Source organism: Cryptomeria japonica, chromosome 8 (genome assembly GCF_030272615.1).
Source record: "Cryptomeria japonica chromosome 8, Sugi_1.0, whole genome shotgun sequence".
Lineage (NCBI taxonomy): Eukaryota > Viridiplantae > Streptophyta > Pinopsida > Cupressales > Cupressaceae > Cryptomeria > Cryptomeria japonica.
In genome coordinates, this window is record NC_081412.1 from 351,186,588 (window position 1) to 351,211,726 (window position 25,139).

Sequence of the window (25,139 nt, forward strand, 5' to 3'; positions counted from 1 at the left end):
TTCCAGAAGCTAGCAGCTTTAACCCATGCCCATTAAACTCTCAGTCATCCACCCAACCACTATCTCAACTACCTACCACTATTTGGCTTTAATTTGAGTCTATCTGGTAGTTGGACATAAGTGTCCACAACTGACCTGTTTCTCCTTTGTTTCAAAATATCTTGAGTGGGGCCCACAGGTAGTTTTACAATAAAACAGTTTCAGTTTTCAGAAACTGAACTTCTGGAATTAAATTCAGCTGTGTATTTCTCGAGAATGCATAGACTTGCCGCATTCGGAGTGTTCTTCGGTCTTTGGTCCCGGTGGTGGACTTTAGCTTGTTGTTCAGTGGCACGCTTCCCAATGCTTGGTTCAGATCTCGTGCTCCTGTAGCTTCTCCAACTTCCAGCGCCTGGCTTTGATCGCGATCCTTCTTCGATTTGCGTTTAAGGCTTTTCATCTAGTTCTCTGCGATGACATCCTGTGACCTACAAAAAATTGATTTCGCTTTAATAAATTTAATTTGAAAAATTAAATAATTTAATATAACAAATATTAAATTTTTTTTATGAAGTTTGGCTTCGAGAAGCTCTTTGTGAGATGTATCTTTTAAATGGCCTCGAACGCTTCACCTAAAATGTGAGATTTTGGCTTTCCATTTTAACGCCATCCTTGTGAAATTTCGCGTGATTTCACCTTTAATCACCTAAGTCCTAGAATTTCGAGAATACAGGAGGTTTTGCAAGACTTACCTTTTAAGTTTAACCTCTCTTTGGACGCCTTGCTTTGATTTTCGGATTGCTCGGATGAAATGGGAGATGATCTTTTAAGTTATGTTTTCCTGACTTCGGCCCTTGGAGCTGGAATGAGAGATGTTTCTAAGTTTATAAAATGTCCTTGCCTTCACTTTCGACCGACTTTGACAGTTCACAAAAACTCTTGAGTGAAATTCGACGATTTAGAGGACAGAGAGGCGCGACTTGGACTTTCCTTTTCCTCTCGGCTTATAAGTTTATTTTCACAATTTAGCCTTTTGGCAATTTCGGGCTAAATGTCGATTTTGCAAGCTTTTTTGGGGGGGCCTAATGGACATTTTGTGTTGCTATCATTTTCGGCCTCAATGACTATTTCGCGAAAATGGTCCTTTCTTCCAATTTCGGCCTAGAAGAGGTGTTTGCAAACTCGATTTAGTGATGCACTGCCTCATGTATTGTGCGATTCTCCTTTCTTGCCCAGTTTCGAGGTGAAGAGACCTTTTGCAAACGTTAAAGTTTAACCTTTTACATCATTCTGCCGATTTTCGGGTAGAAAAGACTCTTTGCAAACTCAAAAAAAAAGCGCCTTCATCAATATATTTCGCGATTTTTTATGATGCTTGCCCATTTTCGGTCTGGAATGACAAAATGTAAATGTTAAAACTTAACGTCTTTCATTTTCGGGTAAAAAGGTCTTTTTTGAACTTCGTGATTTTAGCCTAGTGATTTTCGGCCTGAGGAGGGTATTTGAAAAGCTTTTAAAGTTTAACGTTTCTCATTTTCGCATTTTTGGGTTGGAAGGGGGTTTTGAAAATGCCAGAAAGTTAAAACGCCTTCCCTCCACGCTTTTACTTATTCCACCTTTTCAGCTTATTGAGCCGTTTTGCAAGCCTTACAATTTCGGCCGAGGGAGGTAGATTTCGCGAGACTTGGAAGACTTTGAAGTTTTCGGGCTAAACGAAGTGTTTGATGGCAGACGCAATGGCAAAATGAACTCGCCCTATGACTTCGGATTTGCAAGGTCAAGATGGCTTCGAACTACGGAATGAATTACTCCCACGCAAGGGCAGAATGAGAGGGGGTTCCCTGTCAATGACGGGGATGGGTGTGTGATACGCACAATAGGCACTACTTGTCCACCCTATTGCTCAAGGTAGTATATCTATCCCTACCTCTCTTTTAGATTCATTTTCTTTCTTGTTGATTATGGATAATACATTATTGTTTAAATGCCCATATGATGCTACTCATTGATTTCCTTTTTTTTTTTTTTTGCAGGTTTTCAAGATTAAACACTTTTCAAGAGAACAAGTACCAAGGCAAAATTTTCATCCATATTACTATACTTTATGAGTATATGTGCATTTATTTTCTTGTTGGTTGATTGTAATTTTTTTGCATACATCCTCATAATAGTTCACATGCACATCAAAGTGAGGGCAAAATGTAATTGTGAAAATTGCATATCAATGCCCTTTTCCCTTTATCTTTTAAACTTATTTTGATTAAAGTGGCCTTTATGCAATAATAAGAATACAAACAGCACGTTTTCAGCTAATAGTGAGCACACGACCCAAGCTTAGCTATTCCTATCTGCACTTATTCCCAAGGACTGGTCCTAACCTTCGATTTACCCCTTTCCTGCCCTACATCAGATCCAGTGTGCAGAATTGGTATTGAGCATTTCCACATGTGAAAATGAACCCTTAGCTATTCAGATTCTAATTCTGATATAGCACCAACTTTACCCTTCTGACCTAAGTCACAAGGTTCAAATTAGAATTTTAGTTTGACAACAATAAAATTCGGCAAGGTAAAAAATTCAAAAAAAAAATTGACATTAAATTCGCCTTATATAAATTTAATTTTTTTAAATATAATTCATATATCCACAAAATAACTAAATAAAATAAAATTTGTCATTTGCAAACAGTAACTTTATATATATTATTAAAAAATAAAAATACAACATATAACAGTTTATATTTATATATGTATTTTTTGGTGTTTATATTTATATTATTAAACATATAAGTTCGTAATAATATAATATAATATAATAAAATTATACTTAATTTAATTTAATATAATAGTTTTTAATATACTAAGTATATACTTAATTAAAAATAACATTTTAAAACATATTATTAAAAACCTAAAAATATATTTTAATAAATATAACAGTTTATAATATAACTAAATTTATAATTTATAACATATATTAATAAATATAATATTATAAACTATATTAAGATTCTATAGATAAAAAAAACCTTATAAAACATAAAAACAAAATATAGACAAGGAAAGAGCATGCCTCTGCTGGTCAATTTGCTGACTCGTAACTGAAAATCATACCGGAAATTATCAAGGAAGTGAAAATCGTGGAGGAAATGATCCGGGAAGATGCGCAGGGAAGATTCAGACACGTTTTTAGAGCCACAAACATGTTAAAAAAATGGGTTGAAAACTGTTGAAAATATTTTTTAAAACCCTTAAAAATCACTTTTAAAAAATATACTTAAATGGAAAAGGCTGTTGCATTTTTGCATACAAATATAAGCCCAAACTCTAACAAATTTAATAAAAATATTTGAAATTCGCCCAAATTCGAATTTCATGGTTGCAGTTCGGCGAACGTTGTGACTTAGCTTTTGAACATTGTGTGTCAAGTCAAGGTGTGAAAGCATTCCATTTGACCCTTGGTATTGTATTTAAAACAATAGCTCTAGTTCATTTACATCATCCTAGATCCAATCTGGTTCTCACATCCTAGAGCTATCATTTACTACTTGAATACATTATTAGGGAATCTACATTGCAAGAGCATTGAGGGCATCTTGCATGTTTGAGAGTATTATCCTTGATCTTTTATCTAACCATTAAATCAGTATCCTCACATTGATTGACAAAAGGCAAGAAATTATCCCTAACACATGCAAACAATCAAGAACCAAAACCACTTTTTATGCAGGAACAAACTGGAAGCTTCAGGGTAAGCTGAAGTCAACATTCTGAAGGTTTGCAGAGATCAGATCTGTCGGCACAGAAGTGACGCAAAGTGGTAGACAGAACATTCACTGAATCCAAAGCATTCACTTAATCTTCACAAACATCTGTGCACTATTAGTAAATCACATTCTGTTATCTGTCATAGTTTTCCAGCTAAGGATATTTATGTTTATTAAATTTCCAAAGAATTTAATTCATTGACATTTATTACACATTCCACAACAGATTCTTTATATCTAGAGTAGATTTTGAATGTTTATGTTATTCATCTATTTACCCTAGACTTATGTAAACACAATTTTAATATCCCTTTGATTTTAAAGTATTGGTTATTTTCGTTCAATTTGAAATTACAAAATGCATGGAAAATCATTTTATTTTCAATATCTTCACTAAGCACATTAAATTTGCATATAGAATGACAAGCAGACAAACAGCAACATCAAAAAATGAATTCGAAGAGATGATATTTAAGATAAAGGATATACAGGACAAGATAGAATGGCCATTTTACGTAACACCTAATGATGAAATTAATTCATACCATTTGAATCATAAATAAAGTAAGTTGTTATTAGTTTCTAATAAAAGTCTGTGTTTCATCAGATACATACTAAGACAAACCATATAATGTGAACCAAAATTTTATAAAGTATAAGAAATGGGTATTTACTACAAAACCAAACTTAATACTGCTGAAAACTTACATAATCCTTAAATACTGCTCCTATCTGCATGCCAAGTAATATTTCCTCTTTCAGTCCCATATTTAACATTCAAGAAACTGGTAGCTACTTTTGTGAGTCCCAGAAATACCTGTTATAGAAACAAGTTAAACACAGGATAAAATGAAATGCTTTACAAAAATTATAAAATTGGCATTAGAATGAGAAAGAAGACCGTCTCACTGGAAGGGAACTTCAAAAGTAAAACTAGCATGTTTTTTAGCTGCTTTTTATTGGCATATTGCTATATATACTCTTAGTTATTTGTCGTGGAGTGGTAACACTAATTTTCTATGGGTCTCTAGAGTTAGTTTCTACTAGAACTTATTTAAGAAAAATGTCAGGTTATTAAATTTTTCTCTAGGATGAAATGTGCAACCAAAGTTAAACTTGTACCTAGGGTTCCTATAATCAGATTATAAAGATTTTTTGAGCAAATAATTGTAAAATTAACCTTCAAATGGGAAAGTAACCAAACAAGGTTATTTCTTGAGAAATTGATCCCCTCATAGAAGGACCAAATTATGTGCATAGTGGATTGTTTTTCTTTGTGTGGCTCAAGCACTTTCATAACTCAATTTTGTTAATATAAATATGCTTCCCAAACTTGAATAGTTACTAATCCAAGTTTTTTTATTATAAAATTAATAATCAATGGGTAACCATACCACCCAATGAATGTCTATAAGCCAACAAAGACTAGTTAAAATGGCTGCTAAGCTCAAGTTTCAAAAAGTAATTTCCTAATGAAAAAAATATGCTTAATTTTAGAAACCTTTGGGGCCATGTTTTATAATGGGATATGCCATTGACAAAAGGCTACAAAGTCGGTCACACAACAGCATTCTTGTAAAGGCTCGAAGCTTCTAAGAAAGGAAATCACTCATTTCAACTAAGCAATAAGCATTGTATTTGGACTTGAGCATTCCCATCTCAACATTAGGTGATCCCTTAAATCAATGGATGCATTTTTCATATTAGTAAATAGAATCTAACTGAGATTGCATTGATTGTTTCAATTTGTATTCTTCCATAGTAGTAGTAAAAAGTCTTTCTCATTAGCAAACATTTGTGTTCAATGCTTGCTCAAAATTTCAAAGATCCAAGACTATGGATAAGGTTACGCTAGGTCCAATAAAGCCAGGGATGTGAAATACTTTTTACACTCCCTATATTCTCAATCGAATACCTTAAGGGACCAATGGCATATATAGTGCTTTCTATTGTCATGCCCCCGCCTTGATAACAGTCAATACTAGCACCTTCATCAAAGGAAATTGTCTTTCAAAGACTTCACAATTTCCTCATCTAACTCAGGTATCAAGGAAATGATTCATTGACTAAGAAATTAAAAAAAAAAGGCATCATAACCCTTCAGTGATTCATTATACAGTGAAAAGGCACATGTGAGGGTGAAAAAGGCAGCGACTGAATGGGATAAGAGTCAATGGTCACAAAAATACGGACACCACCTTTAGAAGGAGGATGTGGCTGTGGCTATGGAAAGAGGTGACCCTCCAGGACTGATTGAGGGGTATATATTGCCAATTGGTACTCAAAGGAGGGCTGCAAGAAAAGTTCATCGAATCAGACAAAAGAAGTCAGTCAATCAAGGAAAAGATAATTGATTTCAGAATTAATAATAGTCAGCAGACTTATATATTTACAAGTACTTGGTATGATGCATAATACATAATATTACCTTGCTGTTTCACTTATCATGTCTTCAATTTAGTAATTAATATATTGCTTCTAATGTATATAATCATTCTTATTATTATTCTTAATATATGCATAGTCAATTATATTAATAAGGATTGCTTTAAATCTTTATCCAACCAACCATCCCATTGTGGAGTGAAGGATGAAATTCATGATAAGGAGGCAACAGCACTGAGTCCCCCATCAAGTACACCAACCCCTAGGTGGGAAGAGGCCAAATGACTGGGTGTTTGTTACGTGCTCTTGGGCTTGATTGGAAAGAACAGACTCCCAGCACCTGATCTGATTTCTTTAAGGGATTCCATACTGGGGATTGGTTGTTAGGGGAAGAGTCTTTAATTGAATCCCACCTGCACATCATGTAATTTGCAATGTGATATTACTGATTATATTAATTCTAATCTTTCATGGATATTAAACAATCATCATCAATTATATTTGAAATGATAACTAACTTGGTTGCAGGATCTAAATCAAGATTTAAAATTGGTAATTTTGCATTTCTAAATATACTTCATCCCTTAATTACATAATTTTGTGATTCTAGGGCAAAATATATGAATATCCCATTAGGGGACATTACAGCTATGATGATCCATGCTAGGTAGAGAAAAAGATAAGGCACTTGGCTTCCCATTATGCATTTTTCTCTTCTTTTTCTTTAGTGAGAAGACATAGACTTCTTATAGAACCAACTGTGATAGATATTCATCCATTTTGGGCTAACACTAGGTGGCTCCCACAATTTTCTAACTATTCCAACAATTATCTACTAGAATTTCATTGAATAAGAGAATTGAATTTTCTAGCAATGCTCAACAAAAAAACATGACAAATATCCTCTTTATTCATTCCTTCTCATGTGTTGAACAGATTTGTTCATCTTTTGAGTCATTTTTGGGCTGTCGAATTAGTGAACTAAACCAGCACCAAATCATTATAGAGATCCTAATGTAATACAATGGAATCATCCAAACTAGTACAAGAGCAAAAAGTTCAAAGAACAATTCCCATTTCTTCAGCAAGCAACTCAATTGATCTATGGCAATAGATATTGTGTTTCAAATGAGCCCATCCAGTTAGTGTGAATTCATTGTGAGCCAAAGAATCTGCCAAGATCTATAGTAATGGATCCATTTAGATTATGCCCTTTAAACCTAAAAAGTGGGACAAATTGAGTAAGACCTGAATCAATCTCTTATAAGTTTTTGAGTGTTTGGCCTTGAGGACATTTATCCAAGATGGTGTCCATTGAAAGCACCATGTCTGATTAATGAAGGAACGTATTTCCTTGGAGAATAGACAAGAAAAGCTTGAAATTATTCATATGATTGAAGCAAGATGAGGGATTCATTAATCTTATTTAGCTCATTTGTCAAAGTACTTTTTGAGTCCAACTAGGGAAGAAAGAGACAAAATGAATAGGACAAGAGAGGAGATTCAAAATTCAACAATGGGAAATCACAGAACAAAACGTGTGTGTTACAGTAGTCAAGGTAATGAAATTGGAACAGGACAAGTACACTTATTTTATGTATGTGCTCTTCCTATTCTATGTTACTATGATCATTCTTCTTGTTGTCTACACTCCACGAGTGTGTATAATGTTGTGTACTTGAAGGAAGCTACAAGGAGAAGTAAGAGGAATTGGCTCAAAGTTTGAAATTGTCAAGATGTTCCCAAGCATGAATGATATCGCTTCAAAGTCTTCAACTTGCAAGATATTCCCCAAAATAAAAGAGATTGCCTTGAGAGTGTGGATTTCTGAGGATGTTCTCAATACAATTGCCTTAAAGATTGGAACTCTCAGAATGTCTTCCAAAATTATGATTGCCACAATACATGGGTACTTAAGAATTCCTAAAATATATAAGATTGTGTCCATGTATAGCAAAATGTGAAAATTTCTTAAGAGTATGACAGTGAGAAATTGCCTAAATGCACCTAGGGTGCACTTGAGATGTTTTCCTAGAATATAGCAAGTCAAATTATTATTCCCTATTTGTCTGTATAAACCGTGATTGTGTTTAAGGTATATTCTCAGTGTGTGTAAATTGTGTATAATCAATATTTGATGGTATTCTTGAGTGTGAAAAAAAAATTCAGAAAATATGGTAGCATAATAAGGAAAGGTCAAGGTTGTGTAGAGAAATTTTGTCATTGATGTCAATGTCCTGGATGAGTGCCTGTTTCAGCTGGTTGCTTGTGTGTCTTTTTCAGTAGTGCCACATCTTCAAGTGTAAATGTGTTTTCTACATTGCTGAAGAACACATGCTTAAGTCGGTTTTTGCAAGCTTGAACGTGATGCGTGGACAGACATGCTACATGGATGCTTTTTCTTTGTGGTTCGAACTTCTCCCATATCGTGCTGACTTCCTTTTGAAAAGTTTTTGTTTGGTAACAAGCTGTGTATGCACAGGATTTGTTTTATTTATCACATCTTCTGAAGGATAAAAACTTTTATCTGTGATACCGGTTCTTGCCTATTTTGGCTGGGTCCTGGTCCTGGTCCGTGCCCGGTCCTGGTCCCAGCCTGGTTCGCTCTGGGTCCCACCCGGGTCCTGCCCAGGCGGCTGGGTTCCCTGTGGGGTGGGACCTGCCCAGGCGGCTGGGTTCCCTGTGGACCCACAGGGAACCCAGCCGCCTGGGCAGGACCCGGGTGGGACCCAGGGCGAACCCAGGAGGACCCGGGTGAACCCAAGCCCGTGGGTTCCCAAAAACGGGGCCCACGGGTTAGAAAGCAATTAAAAACAATAAAAAAACAATATCATTTATGATTTATTGGCATTGGCAATTATGGATTTATCATTTATGATTTATGATTTATCTGTTATCATTTATGTATCATTGTATGGGAAAGTTACATTGTATGTTTCATATTTGACATTTGTATGTTTGAACTGTGAACATATATAATTTTGATGTTTGAAGTTTGAACATATATATATATATATTAAAAAAAATTAAAATATATATATATATGTACGGACGAACCCATACCCGTACCCAAAATTTTATTTTTTTTGCCAAATCCGCGAATCCATACCCGAATCCGAACCCGAATCCGAACCAGAACCGGTAACTTAGACTTTTATTGAAGCCGTTTTTAAGTGTTCAGCTGTGCGCTTTTTTTATATACAGTGGTGGTTTACAGAGTATGTTTGTTTTCAACAAAAACAATGATACATGTATGCTTAAAAACGCTCTTCTTCTGGCTGTGGCAGCGTTCTTTTTCAGTTGGAGGTTTTAAAAAAATGTATTGTTTCCTTGCGTTTCTGAAATGGTTTAGTGATTCGCACAGGCTGAAAAACTTTGATTATGTCTACTTGTATTGGTGAGCCGTTTTGAAATGATGAATGGTATTTGCTGGAAAGGAATATCGTATTTCTGAAAACTTGAGTATCGGCAGCTTATTGGTTGTATAGTGACAAGTGCGTGTAACTTTCTGAGAGACTACGATGTAAGAAGGGTCGTTTTTTTAAAAAGGCGTAAAATTGCAGAGCCATTATTTATTCTGCGACAAGAATGATTCATTTATCTCTGCAAATAGTGATTGAGAATGCGATGTAGTGTTTCAAAATGATACAGGTGGCGTGAATCGGGCTGAAAAAGGAATTATGTTTTTTTTGTAATTACAAGTGAGACGTTTTTTTTTGCTATGAATCATGCTGGGCTGTTATGAAACTTACAGCTGATGTCGTTGATCTCTGTATATTAAAAATTAATAAATCTTTGATGGTTTGATGGTCTGTTCTTGTACACTTTTTTTGCAACGAAATTTTTTTGAGATCGATGAGAGCTACAGGTGTTTAAAAAGAAGTCGAAGAATGTAAAGAGTTGAAAAAGAGGATTATTAATAGATGTCTGAGAAAGATAGGTTGATGCTGGTTTCTTCTCTTGTCACTGTTTTGAAGAAATTGGGATTCAAACATTTCGATTTTAAAAGAGAGAGTGTATTGTTAGAAGCCAGAAGATGTGCATGAATTAAAAGGGTGTAGTGCAGAGAGTTTATCTTCAGATCTATGTCTCAGTTTACAGTGAATTTGAAAAGGAGAAATAGTGGATGTATACACAGTATTAAGCTCTCTGGTATTTTATATTTTTTTTAAAGATGTACAGAAGTTGGTGCCTCTTTTGATGAAATTGGTGCTTTGTCATTATGATGGTTGTTTCAAAGGGAGTCGGTGCTCTTAGTGAGTTGTAGCTCACTTTTGTAATCAAGGTTGGTGCCCTCCTGTTTTTAACAATAATTGGTGTGTCGTGGTTTTTTACCCGAAAGGGTTTTTCCATGTGATAAAATTTGGTGTCTTTCTGCTGACATTCACTTTTATTTCTTTGTTTTAAGGGGATGTATTAAAAATAGTTAAAATACTTATTCACCCCCTCCCCCCTCCCAGTATTTTTGTATGTTTTTCAGGTTAGTCAATATATCAATTATTATGAAAAACATAGATACAAGATCATCCTCATCACTCCTCATGGAACTATACACCCACTATGAGGGTGTTAGGGAGGGAAAGTAGATGCACTTCATTTGTTTGGCAATTGATCTAAATCCTAGGTTGATCAAGCAGACAACACTCTCGATAAGGATATAGATGTGTTGTATGCATGCAAATGCAATAAAGAAATGGGAGTATAGAAAAAGAAGAATATTAGAACTAGAACAAGAATTTAATTGGCTTGCATGCTATGTAAATGGCATACTCTTGAAGCAGATGTGAGGTTGTGTATTTTCTCCTATATATCCTACATCTTTCATCTATATCTGTTTGCTAATTAATGTCACAAATATATATTTGTAGGTTACAAAGCCAAGAAGGTGAAAGGTTCATTGTGGGAGTTAAACAATGTTATACTTGAACATCGACGTGTCTCTTCATCTTCCAATGGATTGACTCCCAATTACTCATTGTGCTAATAGGTGTCCTAACATGGAACATATCCAAAGGCTGCACCATATGGTTCCTTGCACATATTGAAACATTGTGCAGTGCTTCGAAATGTTGTGCAAGGTATTGCATTAAGTACTAGACTATGTTCCCATGTGCTAGTTTGTGCAAGTATAGACGTTGCACAAAACACAAATCCTAGCAAGTATAGACGTTGCATACAACACAAATAGAGTTGTCTTTGAAATTGTGAAACATGGTCCTTAGCACTACACAAGTAGCACATAATACAAAAGGTTATGCATAATCTGTGGGATGTATTTTGAACTAAACTGTATGATTCCTACTGTTGTGTGAGTGATGCGTAGAACAAGGAATTATGCACAATTGTATGATGTGGTTGTCAATGTTGCATGATGTGGTGGACAGTGTTGCATGATGTGGTGGTCAGTGTTGCATGAGTGAAACATGATACAAGAAATTTGTGTACTTGCAACATGGTTCCTAGCATGGGATAGGTGGTGCATGGTACAAGGTGTTGCATGCAAGGTTGTACAATATTGTATGAATTGTTAGACATTTTGTCATTGACGTCAAGTGGTTTTTGTCAAGCTTGTGCTATTCAAGCTAGAGTATTACTCAAAGTAATATTGGGTTGCGTTTGAAGTGCTTTTCGAGCTACTGTTTATTCATTAGATCTTCTCAATTTTGGTTAAGTTGATTGACGTGCTTTAGCTGCTTGAGGTGCTTGAATTGCTTCAGCTTCTTGAGTGTCTGCATCAGCAGCCTGTGTGCCTACTTGTCATCGTGTCAGCTGCCACATCAGTCTTCTTGCCATGTCAGCATTAATTTTCAACAAGTTGATTTTTGTTATAACACAAATTTTCAAAAGCAGTGGACGGCTTCAGATTTTATTAATTGGTGTTTTAAATTGAAACCGACTCTTTAACTTATTCACCTATTTTAAGTGTTCATGCATGTTTGTAGGTGAAGGCGGCTTCATGAGTTAAATGTTTGGAGACAAATTCATTTATTCTTGCATACTTTATGTGGTCGACGGAGGCCTGTTTTGGAATATCTTCAGAATCGTAATTGAGATTTGAAGCTAGTGTGACCAAAATCAAACATGGTCAAAGCATGGAAGGTCATAACACTAAAGTGAGGCATAAGTGAGTATGAGTTGGCGCTATGTATGTGGCTGGACATGTTTCTTTTGTCAGAAATTTACAAGTGCAGTATGTGTTTTGATTCTTCCGCAGGAGTGTATGGTAAAGTAATTCGAAAAAAAGAAGAATCTTTTGAGTGTGGTTGATTAGAACCATATCGGAAAATCATGACATGACATATCTTCGGCAAAGCACTTTCAAGAAGTGCGTTTTCTTTTCAGACATTTTGAAATATTGTTTTCCGTTTTTGGTGCTCAGAAGAAATCGAGGAAGACAGAAACTGTTTTTGAATTCCCTTTTAAAGATATTGGTTAGTCAAAGTGATGTGCTGCAGCAATTGTTGGGCACAGAAAAAGTCTTATTTTAAGCATGGTGTATTAAAGACAACAGTTTTGTTTTTTTTTTTGTGAGAAGGGTGGTTCGACATCAAAAAGAGTTGGGTGTATGTTTTTGGATGTCGCAGAAAGAACAAAAATTATGGCTTTTTTATCTGAGCCAAATAGGGTCGTGGGCGAAGGAGGTGTGTGGCGAAGCTTTGTGTTAGACGTTATTGCAGAGTGGACAATTACTGGTAGTATTTTTTAAAAACACAGATATATAGATTTATGCTTTTTGAAGTCGAGTGGATCTGCAACTGAAAAGGGTTGATGCAAGGTTGATGCATAGAGGAGCTTCTTTTGTTTTGTATGATGCAAGTTGGAAATGGTACTTTAGTATTATTGGTGTGTATGTTTTGAGAGGAAGGCTTCAAAGCATTTGTTTGAGTGGCAGACGAGTGTTACATTTCTTGAGCAAAACGCATATTCTTTGGCATAAAAATAACATGTTCTAACAATTGTTATTTAGAGCTCTCAAAGTTGGTGTAATGGAGGGAGTTGGTGCTCTGTTTTGTATAGGGGTTGGAGCCTCTGTTGTTCACAATTGGTGCTATGAGGAGAGTTGGTGCTCTCTTTTGATTATTGCTTTGTAATCTGGGTTGGTGCCCTTTTGGAGTTTATGAAAGACTTTTGATGTCATGGTTTTTTACCCAAAAGGGTTTTCCACGAGATATTTGGTGTATTTGTCTTTTTGGTTGCTCTTGTGTTTTTATATGATTTCAAATTTCTACAATACCGATTCACCCCCCCCTCTTAGTATTGCTTGTGTTCTCTTCAATTGCTATCAGAGTCAGTACCTTCTACAAAAATTAAAAAGCTTGAAGGTTGTTTATGCTTGGTCATAAGATGAATGCTTTGGAAGGTTGTTTATGCTTGGTCATAAGATGAATGCTTTGGAAGGTCTTGCAACAAAGAAAGTCCCTCGGTTTGATGGCTCTAACTACGCCTTTTGGTGTGTCAGAATGCAAGCATACTTAATGTCTCTTGGATTTGATGTCTAGAATTGCATGCTGACTAGCTATACAGTTCCTCAAAACCCACCATCCACTCTTGATGAGATGAAAGCATTTGAAAGCAATGCTAAGGCTATGAATGCTATAATGTATGGATTGTCAGAATCTGAATTTGTTAAAGTCATGCACTATGATATTCCTCAGGCTATGTGGGATAAACTCAAGAATGCATATGAAGGAGATGAAAAGGTGAAGAAAGACAAAATTCAGACTCACAGGATGCAATTTGAAAGTGAAAATAAAAGAAGATAAGAATGTTGCAGCCTATTTTCTAAGGGTAGATGAAGTAGTGAATTCTCTTAAAGGTCTTGGTGAGAAGGTCGAAGATTGTTTGGTTATTCAAAATATCTTGAGGTCTTTACTTTTAAGATTTGATGCAAAGATTTCAGCATGGTTGCCCTTGATAAATTGTCCATTGACAAGCTCCATGGTATATTGACTGCATATGAGATGAGGACAAACACAGAATCATCAAAGAGGGAGACTGCCTTCAAAGCATCAAAGAAAGGCAAGCAAAAAGAGCAAAGTTCATGTGATAGTTCAGGTGATGATTCTGATTCAAAGGAACCATTTATCATGAGAAAGTTAAGGAAGAACAAGAAGAAGATGCCTCTCAAGTGTTTTAACTGTGGAAAAGCTGGATATTTTGTAGCCAAATGTCCATATGAGAATAATGAAAATACCAGTTATAAAAAGAAGCCTAAATTTAACAAAAAGAAGTACAAAAGAAAAGATAAGATGACATGGAAATCCAAAAAGAGTCTATATTGAAAAGAGACTAGTGATTCATCAGAAGAAAATGATGAAGAATCTCAAATTGATGAGATTCTGTTTATGGCTCTAAAAGAAATTCATGCTGAAAATCAAGAAGATGAAGATGTTTTTGATGAAGAAGATGGAGAAATGGATCTTGAACAAGAATTGTTAAGTGCTCTAAGTGAGATTAAAAGTCTCAAAACGAAAAAACTAAATTTGAAGTTGCTGCTCAAAGAAGAAACTGAAGAAAAAATGAGAAAAACACAGGCTCTTGATGATGCTGAAAAGCTCATAGATAACTTGAAAATCCAGATTGAGGAAGCTAAGAAGAGTGAAGAACTAAAAAATCAGATCAAGCTAAAAGAGGTAAGTTGTGAGAAACTTGAGGCTGAGATTGTCTCTTTCAGAAGGTTAGATAAATCTTCATCACTGCTAAACCATGGGAGTATAAATCAAAAAGGTTCTATGTCATTGGATGACATTTTGAGTTCACAAAAACAATCTAGTGATAAAAGTGGAGTTGGTCTTGAAGAAGGTCAAAGTTCTATCTCTACAAAAGATGGACAGTAGAAGACAAATGCTGGTGGCACAATGAATTCATCATCAAAAGTCAGAAATAATGCTTTCAAGAGGCCTCCTATCTTAAAACAAGGACATATTAACAGGTTCAATAATTCCTTTTTCCATGGTTATTGTTTTTCTTGCAACTATTTTGGACACAAAGCCATCAGTTGTCGAAGGTTTACAAGGAATTACAATATAGTATGCTATAGATGTAATAATCTTGGTCACATTGCAAAAGTTGTAAAAATTAAATGGCGGATTTTTCTAAACAAAGCAAGAAGGATGATAATGTGGAAAAGGCAAAGGATGTTGCTAAGGTTTGGAAGAAGAAAGAGAAGGAAGTGCCAGTGGAATCTCTGATTGTGCAAACATTGCCCCATACACAAAATGAAAAAGACAAAAAAATATTTGCAGTGGTTGTTCTAGGCATATGACTGGAGACAAGAGTAAGTTTATTATACTCAGAAGAACTAATAGAGGTAAGGTAAGATTTGGTGGTAATTCTTCAGCAAAAATCAAAGAAACGGGTACACTTGTGTTGAATGATGGTGTGACAAAAATTGAGAATGCTCTATATGTAGAAGGTCTGAAGCAAAATCTATTAAGTGTGAGCCAATTCTGTGATCAAGGACATAGTTTGAGTTTTAATTCAGATTGTTGTGAAGTTATAAAAGATGGTAAACATATTGCAAATGCAAGTAGGGCTGCTAACAATTTATACACTCTTGATGATATCATAAAGGAGAAGTTTGGAGTGTTTCCACTCTATCATTGAGCTGCCTACTTGGACTCAAGGAGACTTCTTTCATTGTCACATTCTTCCAACCCTACTTCAATTTGGTTTCAATTTTTGTAGGTTGGTTTTTGTCATTGATGTCAAAGGGGGAGAAGTAAGTTAGGGGGAGCAGTATCTCAGGGGAAGCAGTATTGTTTAGTTGGTTTCAAGAGGTGCCAATTGCAGATAGGGTTGCCATCAATAACAAAAGGGGAGATTGTTACGGGGAGATTGTTACGGGGAGCAATATTGTTTTGTTGGTTTCAAGAGGTGGCAGTTGCAAATGGGGTTGCCATCAATGACAAAGGGGGAGATTGTTAGACATTTGTCATTAATGTCAAGTGGCATTTGTCAAGCTTGTGCTATTCAAGCTAGACGATTACTAAGTAATATTGGGTTGAGTTTGAAGTGCTTTTCGACCTGCTATTTATCCACTAGATCTTCTCAATTTTGGTTGAGTTGCTTGACGTGCTTGAGCTGCTTGACGTGCTTTAGTTGCTTGAGTGATGCAGTCAAGGTAGGGAGATCCAATGAAGGACATCCCATCCTTGCAGCCTAAGCACAAACACCATGCAAGATATACCGGTAACCGGTAACACAACACAGATAAAGAAGAAAGAGCAACCGAGAACAAAACAGAATACATAACGAGTAAACAGTATGAACAAATCTTATAACAATTTGAAGAATTACATATGCCACATGTTGGATCGCAGTCTAGGATACAAACAATGCTTACAACACAAATATAAGATCCGCAGATCATCTACACATCAAATCGGCCTCCGGTAACAGTCTGTCGATTCAACCCTAATCCAAACCTCAGCCCTTCCGACTTCAGTCCTACCGAACCAGAATCTCGTCGGTTCTACATCTTCGCTCGATCTCGAACTTCTGTCTTTTATCTTCTGTCTTCTAAAATGATTCGCAAAACTTCTATTTATACCATCCGCAAATAATAATAACTTGATCAAGTTGGCCCAAAGACCAACCGGTTCATAATGAAATGTGCTAACGGTAACATGTCGGCTCAAATCACTAAAAACATCACAAAAAGCATAAAACATCACGTGGTTTTCCAGGAACATCGGAAAAGACTCAAGAAACATAAATCAACGATCCGCAAGTCGCAGAAATCAACCGCAACCCGATTCAACTTCACTCAACACTCTGCAAGACTAACCAGTAAGAACACATTAACCGGGCCAATACCGGAGTCCATATCTCACCGGAATTAAATCCAAATGCCATGAATCTCGAGCACGATAAAGACAACGAACTCAAGGGAATAAATCCAAATCCACAACGCTAAACTCTCACACATGAAGAAATGCCACGATCTCCAAGCAATTCCACTAATAACCGCTCAAACCGGTAAGAACTACACCGGTGCTCCTACATCATTTAGTGTCTACATCAGCAACCTGTGTGCCTACTTGTCATTGTGTCAACTACTACATCAATCTTCCTGCCATGTCAGCATTAATTTTCAAAGGGTCGATTTTTGTTATAAGAAAAAATTTCAAAAGGAGTGGACGGCTTCAGATTTTATTAATTGGTGTTTTTAATTGAAACCGACTCTTTAAGTTATTCACAGATTTTGTGTCTATGCATGTTTGTAGGTGAAGGTGGCTTCATGAGTTAAATGTTTGGAGACGAATTCATTTATTCTTGCATACTTTGTGGTCGATGAAGGCTTGTTTTGGAATATCTTCAAAATCATGGTTTTTAAATGATGTTTATTTTTGGTGAGAGAGTGGCGGTTTCAGCACGATGAAGTCTTTTTATTTATATGATGCCTATTCTTATGTTGTTGGTGCTATGTTTATTTTGCCAGAAATTTACAAGTGCAGCATGTGTTTTGATTATTCCGCAGAAGTGTGTTTACCCTCTCGGGTGAATAACTTAAAGCACACAGATAAAACACATAATGCAGAATAATAATGCCATAGATATCAAATGCAATATATCAGATGTTATTCCCTTCATAGTCGTCCCCATTACAAGTTACATTCTGATGTATATAAAGATGTCGAGGGGGTGCGAGCACCAACCGTCGCACCGCAACTACAACCCCTCGGCTGCCAACTAACCAACACAATTACAACTTAATTAACTAGTTTTATTTCCGTGTACAATATTGCCGCCAACATCATCCCCCCCAAAAGAAAAGAAGTTGTCTCTGAACGACTTAACACAAAATAGAGATGACATTAAACAGAATTGCTCACGAGCCCGAAACTTATACACCTGTTGCGTCCTCGCTTAAAAACCCTTTTCTGCTACCATCCTATGCTCAAGTGCGGATTTCACCATTAGTGCTTTCTTTGACATCAAAGTCCTCCTGGGCCTAAACCAAACTTGTCTGCAAACATGCTTTTCAGTCTCAGCCTCCACCAACTGCTACTCAAATGATACTGTCTCGATAGCCACCGATGTTGCCCTCTCGGCATCCAACTTCCGGGTACGCTGAGCTAAGTCTCACGCTAGTACTGCCTCCAACTTGGTGGTCAACTCCTCCCGAGCCCTCTCTGCATCCACCAAGGCAACCTCATGTCCAGCCGAGACATACTCCAAGTTCCTCAAAGTGTACCTATCCTGCCTGGAGGTGGCCACAACCCGCTGGCACAAAGGCTAGGAGACACCTCAAATCCTCCATCACACTCCCCAAAGGCTGCTAACTGAACTGAATAACTCTCTGTTGTCATACAATTGCACGGACCTGCAATGCCTTCCCTCAAACTCTGTTTGTTCGCAACCTCCAAATCCGTCTCCCTCTACGGCTTATGGCTTATGGCTTATGGCTTCCCCGCCAATGCTTAGCTGCAGGCTTCTTTCTCACAGTACGGACAACCACAACACTTACCATGACATCTCCAATGCCCTCCGTCCAACTCCAACAAGTGTACTGTAGCTCAAAAATAAACTGGGGTCGAGGGGCAGCGCCCCTCACGGGGTCCGTGGGCAGCGCATCATTTCTGTGATATTTTATGATGTCAAAACCCTTCTTCTACACTCCAATATTTTCAGTGTCCAGGCTCCAGATGTCATCGAATAATTTTTCAATCTAGTCGTCGTCGTTTTTTTTTTGTTTTCTTTTTTTAAGTTTCCTCTGTAATGTCCCCGATGGCACCCCGGCCATACAACCTCCTCGTACAATCAACAACAGCACTGAATGTCCTCGATGGCACCCCGGCCATACAACCTCCTTGTACGGTCAACAACAGCACTGACACCTCCAATCGTACGGCCACCTTCCCGTGCGGTCAACACCCCTCCACCGTATGACTGTGTCTGTGTTTGTTTGTGTGGTGTTGTGTTTATGCCTCTGGTGGCAGTGATGTCCACCGTCGGTGGTCCACCGTCGGTATTGCCACCGCACAGTGGTCCACCACCGGTGGTCACACAGTGGTCCACCACCGGTGCTCCCACCGTGGCTTCCTTTTTTTCTTTTTTTCTTTTTTTTCGATCATACGGTCACTGTCGTACGGACCTGTACGACCGTACGTTTTTTGGTTTTTTTTCGAAATCCCAGCCGTACGGTCAACTACCGTACCAACTCGTACGGTCATACGTTTTTTTGTTTTTTTTTTCAATTTCCCAATTTAGTTGTCTAGAGAGTCGTCGTCTTGGATCCCCTGTCTCTGGGATAGCCCTTCATCCTTCTCGGTTTTCCTCGCCCAAGAGTCTCCTGCGTTGGTCTTGTGCCTCTCAAGTCGCCTGTTGAGCCTCTCGAGTCCCCTTCCATCCTCTTGGGTGCCCCTTCGGCCTCTCGAGTGTCCTTCTGGCCTCTCGGGTCCCCTGCGCGCTTCGCGTGGTAGGGTTTCAATTTGGGCCCGTTGGTGGCCAATCTATTTTCAATGGCCATCTGAAGACCTGGAACCACAAATTCTACAGGGACCACGGTCTCCTTCTCGTACATAAGAAGAAGAAGAATAATAAAGATTTTGAAAGTTGCGGCCTTCCACACAAGGTTCCAATCGTTGCTAACACAATTGATCTTCGGATTATCTACGTCACCGAGGTTTGGGGCGTCTCCCTTCCAATATTCTATGTATTCTGGCAGGTACACCTCCTCTATTACTTGCTCTAGTTCCTCTACTTCGAGCCTGTAGCTCTGGAACATTTCATAATGCTCCATCTGCCAGTGGAAGAGCCCGTTCAATGACCCTGTCGCATCCTCGGAGCATTCTCCTAGTTTGAGAATCCCTTCGTCGTTGGGCTCCCTGTAACCTCGTCCTTCGTCCCTCGGGAAGCCTTTTCCTTCACCCTCCGATTCCGAAGATGATGTCAGTTCCTCATCAACAACCTGGGTCCTCAGATCAATGGTGTACTTCCGCCCCCCTTTCTCCATAGAAAGGGTGTTCTTTTTCCAGTCGTGGTTCACCTTTGCTGTAAACAGCCACCCTCTGCCTAAGATGGCGTCGTACCCCTTCTTCTTGAGTGGGATTACCACAAAATCTAGTATGAAAGGTTGCGTGCCAATGGTGACCGGCTGGGCCATCAGGGTGCCGAGTGGCTTGATGCCGTGTTGGTCTGCACCTACCAAGTTGAACGTGGGTGGCCATAGTTTTGGCTTCCCCAGCTTCTTCCACGTATCCTCTGGCAGTACATTCACCCCCGAACCTCCATCCACGATGGTGTCTTTGAGGATAGCCCCGAGAATTCCCATCTCTACTACAGCAAGATGCCAGCCACTATTTAAGGCCAACAACATTGGGTCAGCCGAGGGGCTGACCGAAACTTCCGCTTGTGTGGCACGCAAAGATGCTTGCGCAGTGGTTTGTATGGAATTAAAAATGGCGGTTCTTAACTGTGCCATTGTTTCTAGAAGGTCCTTTACCCTTATAGGTACTTCCATCTGTAGTACTTGCCCAATGATGTTATTTTCCGCTTCCGTACGGGATGATGTACTCGCCACCTCGTTGTCCTATCATTCGGCCGTCATCTCACGTTCAATATTAGCCTTTGCCTCCCGTAATCTCTCCTTCTCCGTACGGGGGTCGGGATAAGTGGCCTTTTTCGTTTGGGTGCGGATGATTGCCAGTACTTCTTTCGCACCAGTCTTCTCAGCCTTCTCAATGTTGAGGAGATTAACCCCTACCTGTGGGCAATTTGTGTCCTCATGGTCGCCTGGCCCACACCATCGGCAGAGGTGCTGAGGGGTGGCTTCCTTCGTGCAATCACGGGCAAAGTGCCCCCACTGATTACAGGCCCTACATTGGATAATTGGCCGGCCCTTGGCGTCATACTGGATACGGCTTCCGTTATTGTTATTGTTGCTATTCCTTCCGCCACCGCGTCTGTTGTCCCAGTAACCTCTAGATGATGTCGTCATGTTGGTTTGCGAAGTTCCGACGGCCGGCTGCTCTTGCGTGAAGAGAACTTGTTGGCTCCTGGTTTTCATATTGTAGGGACATTCCTTTGTCAAATGTCCCGCAATCTGACAAATGTTGCAGAAAGCCTTCTTGGGGCAGGACCCCTTGGTGTGTCCGTCACTCCTACAGTCGGTACACCACACATCGTTTTCTTCAGTCTTACTTGTACTCCCCTTCATAGCTTTGAATTCTTTCAGCATTCATTCCATGTCCTTTTGGATAGCGTGCACCTTTTTACTCGATTCGCCACTGTTGCTGCTTTCCCCGTCAGAGTCTTCATCATCGTCAGATGAATATTTATTACTTTTCTTCTTCTTTGACGTTTTGTATTCGCTCTCTAGGTCCATCGCCCTATTATAGGCGTCGTCATATGACGTCGGGGGTACAATTTTCATCTTTTTTCATAGGGAGGATTTCAATCCTTCGACGAACCATCGTTTCTTCAATCCCTCTGCTGGTTGGCTTTCCATTTTACCCAGCAATTCCTTCAGCCTCCTGCTGTATGCCCGTACTGTCTCCTTGGTACCTTGTTTGGTACTGTATATCTCCGTTACAATTTCATTGTCATCACGGAGCAACCGAAACTCCTCCGTGAATTCCTTCTGTAGGTTGGCCCACGTGGCCACTTTTTGCTTGTCCACATCGGAGTACCAATCTATGGCAACTCCACGTAACGTGGCTGGGAACTGCGTTACCCATTCGTTTTGGTCAGTAACACCGTTCGCTGACCATATGGTTTCGCACGTTCGACAATGGCGAACGGGATCTTCCTTCCCCTCCCCGTTGAACTTCAGCAACTTCTGTTTACTGGCCATCCCACCGCTCGGTCTCGCTCCTCTGGTGCCTTGTGTGCTTGTACTTGGTCCGCCTCCGCCTCCTGCACCTGACCCTCCACTCGTGGGTCCTCCGGAGAAGGTTGTTGACCCCAAACCGAACAAATTGCCTCTCATACGATACCCTTGTGCTCCCTCGGCACCGTCGGCCGTACCATCACCTTCGGTCGTCTCCCTCTGGTTGTCCTCCGAAATGGACAAATTCTTTAGTAGGTCTCTGGTAGCGTCGATCAAGTTTAGATTTCGCCTTGTTTGTTCCACCAACTCTTCGCGACTTCTTACCCTACGGTGGTGGTATTCAGGCGAACTATAGAGGTTGCCTTCGGCACCCTCCGTGACTCCTAGGTTCCCTTTGGGCAACCCTACGACAGTGTAGAGAGTGTACTTCTCTCCGTCTATCTCTGCCTCCGCAACCTCCGTGACACCTCCTGGGTTCCCTTCGAGTAACCCCTCGGTCGATCGTCCCTCGGCAAGCTGCCTTAGCCTACGCCTTCGTTCTACTTGCTACTCCAGAATCAAGGCCCTCTGCGCAACCTCCCACTCGTCCGTTTCTGTTTTTTTTTTTTCTATCTTTATTCAATAGATTGGGCATTAATTGCCGTACATTTCCATAATTTGCAATACATTTCCTCACATACAACTCGTCTCAATGACACTTTTATTTGAATACAGAAGATTCAAGGTTCAATTCCTTCTTGGTCTGGGGCCATCCCGCACCTCCAACGCTGTCTACACGGCACTTGGTGGGATTTCCACCTCCGTCGCCTCTCGTTGGACGTAGGTCTGGATGGCTACCTGGAGCAAAATTGAAAATTCTCTCGTTGTCGTGTCTTCTCCTGTGTAAAGTTCTGTTCGCGCGTCGTCGACCTCTGGGTTTATTTCACCAACGGGTAGGCCCATCGTGTCCGTGCGCTATCCACGTTTTCCGTTCCCGAGTACGTCTAGGCAACGACGCCAAATGTTTACCCTCTTGGGTGAATAACTTAAAGCACACAGATAAAACACATAATGCAGAATAATAATGCCATAGATATCAGATGCAATATATCAGATGTTATTCCCTTCATAGTCGTCCCCATTACAAGTTACATTCTGAAGTATATAAAGATGCCGAGGGGGTGCGAGCGCCAACCGTCGCACCGCAACTACAATCCCTTGGCTGCCAACTAACCAACACAATTACAACTTAATTAACTAGTTTTATTTCCGTGTACAATATTGCCGCCAACAGAGTGTGTGGTAAAGTAATTCGAAAAAAAGAAGAATCTTTTGAGACCGTGGTTGATTAAAACCATATCGAAAAATGATGGCATGACATATCTTTGGCAAAGCACTTTGAAGAAGTGCGTTTTCTTTTCAGAAGTTTTGAAATATTGTTTTTCCATTTTGGTGCTCAGAAGAAATTGTGGAAGACAAGAACTGTTTTTGAATGCCCTTTTATAGATATCGGTTAGTCAAAGTGATGTGCTGTAGCGATTGTTGGGCGCAGAAAAAGTCTTACTGTGAGCATGTTGTATTAAAGACTGCAGTTTTTTTGTGTTTGAAGGGTGGTTCGACATCAAAAAGAGTTGGGCTTATGTTTTTGGATGTTGTAGGAAGAAAAAAAATTACGTTTTTTTTTTATCTGAGCCAAATAGGGTCATAGCGAAGGTGTGTGGTGAAGCTTTGTGTTAGACATTATTGCACAGTGGACACTTAATGGCAGTATTTTTTGAAAACACAAATATATAGATTTATGATTTTTGAAGTCAGGCGGATCTGCAACTGAAAAGGGTGGATGGAAGGCTGATGCGTAGAGGAGCTTCTTTTGTTTTTTATGATGCACATTGGAAATGGTATTTTAGTATTATTGGTGTGTATGTTTTGAGAGGAATTCTTCAAAGCATTTGTTTGGGTGACAGCCGAGTGTTAGATTTCTTGATCCAAACACATATCCTTGGCATAAAAAGAACAGCAATTGTGGGTGTGAAGAATTTCTTATTAGGCTTATGTTCTAACAATTGTTATTCGAAGTTCTCAAAGCTGGTGTATGGATGGAATTGGTGCTCTGTTCTATATAGGGGTTGGAGCCTTTGTTGTTCATAGTTGGTGATGTGAGGAGTTGGTGCTCTCTTTTGATTATTGCTTTGTAATCTAGGTTGGTGCTCTTTTGGAGTTTATGAAGGACTTTTGATGTCGTGGTTTTTTACCCGAAAGGGTTTTCCACGAGATATCTGATGTACTTGTCTTTTTGGTAGCTCTTGTTGTGTTTTTATATGATTTCAAATTTAAAAGATCAAATCTCTACATTATTGATTCACCCCCCCCCCCCCCCTCTCAGTATTGCTTGTGTGCTCTTCATGAATGACCTAGGATAGCATGCAAGTTTGCATGATAGAGTGTGAATCATTGACCCCTCCTTTGCAATCATCTCAATTACACTAAGAAACATTTGTGCCATAAGGTCAAGAGTTTGTGCAATGTTTTTAGGGCATGAAGTCACTTACAAAATTCAATATCTCTTACCACACACTAATATGGTGATCCTTCTAGGATTAGCTCCGTACACACCTTGATGGTGATGCTTGTATGGATGCCTAAGGATTATACAACAAGAATCAATTGACTCTACATTACAAACTACCTCCTCTAACAAAGGAAGAATAGCATATGAGAAGTGGCATTGGAGAGTGATATGTATACATTTAGTGCTACAAAAAATTATCCATCCCAAACTATGAGATTATAGGTGAGGCATGGTTGGTAAACTTAGTCGCTTGATGGATGCTCCAAAGATGAGATTCTTGATGTTTCCACTATTGACCAAGAAGTCTATCAATCACCCGTGCACCTACATTTGGGAAGGAATGGACCTTGTGCTTCTTCATAAAAAGTGATCATTGGTATTGTTGCTTTGAGACAAGCGTCTTCAAGGTTTTTCTATGCCACTTTTAGATTGTGTGAACCCTATTCTTTTGTGCAAGAAAATAGCTTGTTGGATTTGTGTGTGTCATATGATTTACTTGTCTTGGATGGTTCATTCTTATCCAAGGAAGGAGTCTTATTTGAAGCAAGAGAATTGTCCAATTCTCCCTTTAGTTTTGACTCTTCCAATAATAGTTGCATAGTAATAAGCTTCTCCCATCTTCTTGACCTTGGCCAACTTCAATCTATTTGACCTTGGCCAACTGAAACTCTCCTTTAATAACTATT

General features: G+C 38.8%; 1 protein-coding gene across 3 annotated transcripts in view; it reads right to left on the reverse strand.

The window, feature by feature from the left end:
* The window catches only part of LOC131045349 (protein ANTHESIS POMOTING FACTOR 1), a 216,675-nt gene that overhangs the window by 137,359 nt on the left and 54,177 nt on the right, over positions 1 to 25,139 (reverse strand). For all 3 annotated transcript variants that reach the window (XM_057978936.2, XM_057978934.2, XM_057978935.2), the window contains one exon: positions 4,454 to 4,562. In XM_057978936.2, the coding sequence (XP_057834919.1) occupies positions 4,454 to 4,522 (69 nt within the window). In that variant the 5' untranslated portion in view covers positions 4,523 to 4,562. The remainder of the gene's footprint in view (positions 1 to 4,453; positions 4,563 to 25,139) is intronic.